General features: G+C 49.1%; 1 protein-coding gene across 1 annotated transcript; it reads right to left on the bottom strand.

Annotated features, from left to right (window-relative positions):
* Window positions 1–281: 281 nt before the first annotated feature.
* On the bottom strand, window positions 282–2,942 carry LOC133887807 (gibberellin 2-beta-dioxygenase 6-like). The gene is made up of 3 exons (XM_062327788.1): window positions 2,327–2,942; window positions 1,037–1,364; window positions 282–845 (listed from the first exon to the last, which is right to left on the bottom strand). The coding sequence occupies exons 1-3, from the start codon at window positions 2,806–2,808 to the stop codon at window positions 606–608; spliced, it is 1,050 nt and encodes a 349-aa protein (XP_062183772.1). The 5' UTR covers window positions 2,809–2,942; the 3' UTR covers window positions 282–605.
* Between the last annotated feature and the right edge of the window lie 2,087 nt (window positions 2,943–5,029).

Consider the following 5,029-nt stretch of genomic DNA (forward strand, 5'->3'; position numbering starts at 1 on the left):
CTAACCCTAATTTCAATTATTATTAATTGTATTTGGACTCTTTATTTAAATATTTTGCTTCTCAAACTGTATGAAAATCGAACTACTAATTTTTCATAAATTTTAATTTCGAATTTAGCTATTTATTAATCTTATTTGGCATGGATTCTTTATTTAATCTAGACCATTAAATGGTCATAACAATAAGTAATCTATATTTTTTATTAACAAAGTAATTTTCTGACCTTAAGAGTTAACACGTGGCTCTTTTTTAACACTCACATAGTAATAGCTCATCATTGCATTACACGTTTTGCGCGGTAGGTTTATTGAACAAAACGCGAACAGTAGACAGAAACAGGAAGCAGAACAGGGGAGGTGCGTACAGGAAAGGTGCCCTGCACGCGCCAATTACTCGATGTTAACGATAGCTTGATTGATAAGCACACACGTCCTCCTCATTTACTCTATTGTGTAGGGACCTATCACCTAAGCAAAAATGGGAAAAAAAGAAAAAGTAGAAAGCTCCTTCAAGCCCACGTAATAATATTCTTGTACAGCGAGGTCGAGTTCATATCGACCGTAATATCAGAAGACGAAGATAGCTCCTTCCGGGCCGTCATTAGCTAGGCAGCATGTTTGAGAAAGTTGGGGAGCCCAATCTTTTTGCCGGTCCTCTTGACGTCCTCCTGCACCTTCCTCCTGTACTCCCCGAAGGTGAAGGCCCTGTATGGCGACGGCTCGCCGCACGTGCCCACGGGCGAGTCGTACGACGGGCACAGGAAGTATGCGACCGAGAACCGCTCCGCCTTGGCGTTTGCCACCACCTTGTGCTCCACGCTCTTGTACCTGTTGTTGCTCCACGCCTGTAACACGCAGAGGACCAAGAGGTTAAGGAGGAGGTAAGTCTCGAGAAATCATGTATCCCGCACATGGCATATCTGATAAGCATCGTTGCCAGTACAGCTCTGCGTGGTCAAAACTTGAGCACGTATGTGAAGATGATTAGCAGCAACGGCGGTGACTAGCGGGGCCGAAGCTAGCGGCGCACTGTTACCTGAAATAGATCGCCGACGTTGACGATGAGCGCGTCCGGGTGGGGCTTCACGGAGACCCAGCGCGAGTCCTTCATGAGCTGCAGGCCCCCGACCTGGTCCTGGCACAGCACCGTGAGGAAGTCGCTGTCCGTGTGGGGCACCAGCCCGAACGTGTCCGCCGCGAACGGGCACGCCGGGTACCTGTTGAGCCGCAGGAAGCACGTCGTCTCGTCGCACCCCGCCGGGAACGCGCCCCCGGTCGCCTCGTACCCCAGGCTCTCCGCCAGAGCCACCGCCACCGTCGTCGCCAACCGCGACATCGCGTCCGCCACCTCCTGCAGCACGCCCCTGCATGCGCGCGTACGTCACGTTACATATACACTGCTCTGCTAACACTGCTGCTCATTTAATTTACCAGCTATAGAGCTAGCGGTAAATTCTCTGCTAAATTACCATAGTAAAATTAACACTAGCAGTAGTATTACTCTACTAGCTGTATACGGTTCACTAGATATTTCCGTTCCTTCCGACTTATGGAGGCGAGGGCCACGGATTTAATAATTCAGATGCGTATCATGGCCGGGGGCGATGGTGTTGGTAGGCTGCTTCGATGGACACGAAGGCGTTAAATTCGGTTAGTGTACTAAAAGGTCCCATGTGTTCGTGGGCATGTACTCCACCGCACACATAGTATCATCACTCATTGACTCGTGTGAGCTCAATATAAAATCGACAGCATAGATTGCTAGCGCCTGCAACTTCTAGAGCTATTATCGGCCGGTATGAATGTCAAACTGCGTACGTTGGCAAGAGAAATATCCGGGAATGAAGCATAACCTCACTGTCTGAGACGTGTGCGAAGGTACTACACTACCACTCTTTAGTCATGTCAGGGTACCATGAGAAATACTCGTGCACTTCAGAACTTTCACATGCATGTAAGCACCTTGGTGGTGCGCCTAAAAGATCCCATGGCCCATGGGTGGAGCACCGAAGTACACATGCGCGTGCAGCTACGACCGACCGAGATGCGCATATATGTCTAACGGAATGTCAATACTCACTATGGACCCCATCGTGCGTAAACCTCATCCCGTCTCTGTTCCAGTGGCGTATCTAGCCGAGAACAACGTCGGGGTCGGTTCCATTACATGACAGGGCGAATCTTGCCTACGAAGAGCATTTGCTGAAGGATCTACAAATTTCTTGCTGGTCTGTTTCATCTAAACAGCTGGGGGCTGCCCTTAACAGTATCGGACAGAGTAACTGACGAGTTGAAGTAAGACCATTAAGTAGCAGAGCATGCATACCTCAAGTAGCTGAGCTCCCCGTAGTCGCAGTCCTTCCCTGAGATGCTGGCGAGCGGGACGTGGAACGCCTCCGACCACGAGAGGTGCCGGAGCGACGTGGCCGTCGGGGCGCCCCACCGGTACGAGCCGTTGAGCAGCCCGGCCTTCGCCTTGGTCTCGAACGGCAGCCGGAATAGCCTCGCCTGCTCCCTCCTCATCTCCTCCAGGAGAGCCCGGCTCACGCCGTGGTTAGTCATCTGGAAGAAGCCCCACTCGGAGGCCGCCCTCGCCATGGCGTCCGCGCACGCCGCCCGCTCCCTCGCGCTGGCGCTGCCCCCGCTCGACGTCAGGCACTTCACGTCTATCATGGGCAACTCGCACTCCAGAACGGCTAGGCCGCCCTCCGTCGACGGTGCAATGCCGTCGCGCTCGCCGCGGCGGAGCAGCGTGAGGTAGCTGTCGGCCAGAGGTGGGTCGGCGGCGCTCTCCGCGAAGGCCGGCATGGTGCGTGAACGCGCGTAAGGTTTGTGCTACGCACACGTAGCAGTGCACACTTGCTCGCACTGGCTAATGGCTAAGCACGCGTCCACGAAATCGAAAGTTCTTGGTGGCGAGGCCTATATATAGGGCAGCGAACAAGCAACGTGGGGTATCTAGCAGTTCGCCGACGGTTAGAGAGGTAGCTGAGCTGGGCATGGGGGGCGGCTCGCGCGCGCTCCTTTTTGCGGTGGAGCCGTCTCCGTCCGTGCGACGGTCAGCGACTAGTGAGACGTCGTCGCACGATCCCAGCGAACGACACGTATGGGGCGCACGATCCCAGCAATGAGTTAAGGAGGCTAGGTCTTGAGACCCGGCCGGACCAGGCGACCAGCGGAGGGTTCATTGAAACCAAAAAGTGCAGGCGGAATTCAATCAAGTGAAAGGAGGTGCACTTGTGATGTAGAAAACGGAGATAATGAGAACATCCAACACTGACGCATCTCCAACTGACCAGAGCACCGGCTCATGTTTCACCATACTTGGTAATAAGTAGCACATTTTGAATACATATAACAGTAGAAATTATTCGTTTGATCATATTGTGCACCATCATGAAATTCATCCTAGCTCCGCCACCGGTAATAAGCTGTACTGCCTGGTTAGCACTGTTTCTTGACTCAATATGGCTGGTCGACTAGCTTCAAATGCCTGCAACGCGGTTAGCAGAGCCAACTTTCTTACAGTTTTACTTCAGATCTTAAAGTACTCATATCTTTTTTGTTACGTGGAGTGGACTGGACAGACAGCGAAGAAACGGGATCTTCATCTTGTTGTAGCTCTGAACGTACTTTTGCTCGGCAGGGACAATGTAGGCCACGAGGTCTTGCTTCCTGCTGTTCGCGTTGCAGGGTGGGGGCAGTGGGACAGCCCGACAGGCGTTAGTCTTTGAGTTGGGATTTGGCATCTCCCCCACCTCACACGCACAGATTGCACATGGTGGAAACAGGAAGGCAGCTGCCAGCGTTACTCTGTTCAGTTTCACCAATCTGGGATACGCTTTTCCAATCAAAGTGTAATACTACAGTACTAGTACACAGTCTACATTGATAATATGTGTAATACCTCGTTTTTGTTTTGACCCATGTGGCTCAAATATTCTGATGTGATGGTTTTAGTATCATTTTAGTAGTTTGATAGTTGGATGCTAGCATAAGTATATGTGCTTCAAATATAGCACTTTCGGGTAAACTCTTTTTACACGAAGCGATGATAAAAATGTAAGAGAGTTGTTATACAAATACGGGTATACCCCATAAATGGGCTAGTCTGTAAGCAAATTTTGAAAACGAAGTGTTACAATCGGTCACAAAATTGACAATGAGAATCTACTCCTCTATATACTCCCTTGGTTATAAATATTTGTCCTTTTAATTTTTCATAGTCTTCGATATGCAACTTTAATCATTATTTTTTATTAGAATATAATTATAACATTTAATAAAAATATAATATTATGAAAGTATTTTAAGACAACTATACACATGTGATTTTTATGTTTTCAAATATTTTAAAAGTTATTAACAGTAAAGTTTTAAAATTTTATCAAATATTGATTAAAGTGATAAGTATTTATGATTGAAATGGGTAAATGACACTTTGACAGGCCAACAACAGATAGTGGGTCAAAGCAAACTTATGAAAACAGATATCAGGGACAGTATACACTACCGGGAACAGACATCGTTTATTGGCCGGCAGTATGTTCCAGTTCGTGGACCAGACAAAATTTCCAGAGCCAAACACTGTCCTGATTAAAAAACTACCGACCATATAGATTTTTGTATTCTGCCGATCTTAGATTTGGTGCTCAACGATTCGATGTTTTCACACGCACGGTGGGGTCACGCGTATGTGTTCGTCGTGTATTTTGGCCGGTGGAGGAGCTGTGGAAGCATCTCATTTGCGATCGAACACGCCAGGACTAAGGGCGTGTTTGGTTCGGCTGCTCCACTCATGCAGGACGCGCGCGTGCAGCCAGACGGAGAGAGACTGACGTTTGGATGGCTGCACCGGTGGGAAAAGCTGCACCCGTTGGTGCAAATGCATCCGCCCAGCCAGGCTGGCGGGAAACGCTGGATTCGGCCGTTTCTCCCGGGCCTGGCCGGCGGGATGCAGCAGATTAGCACTAATGACGAATAATTAGTGAATATTAGCTCATATTAATATTTTTTAAATTAGATTAAA

This window comes from Phragmites australis, chromosome 13 (assembly GCF_958298935.1).
Source record: "Phragmites australis chromosome 13, lpPhrAust1.1, whole genome shotgun sequence".
Classification (NCBI taxonomy): domain Eukaryota; kingdom Viridiplantae; phylum Streptophyta; class Magnoliopsida; order Poales; family Poaceae; genus Phragmites; species Phragmites australis.

Coding starts and splice junctions, on each gene's coding strand:
- LOC133887807 (XM_062327788.1), bottom strand. CDS start 2,808: ATGCCGGCCTTCGCGGAGAGCGCCGCCGACCCACCTCTGGCCGACAGC. Junction 1,365..2,326: donor GGGGAGCTCAGCTACTTGAG/GTATGCATGCTC, acceptor GCGCGCATGCAG/GGGCGTGCTGCAGGAGGTGG. Junction 846..1,036: donor ACGTCGGCGATCTATTTCAG/GTAACAGTGCGC, acceptor TGCGTGTTACAG/GCGTGGAGCAACAACAGGTA.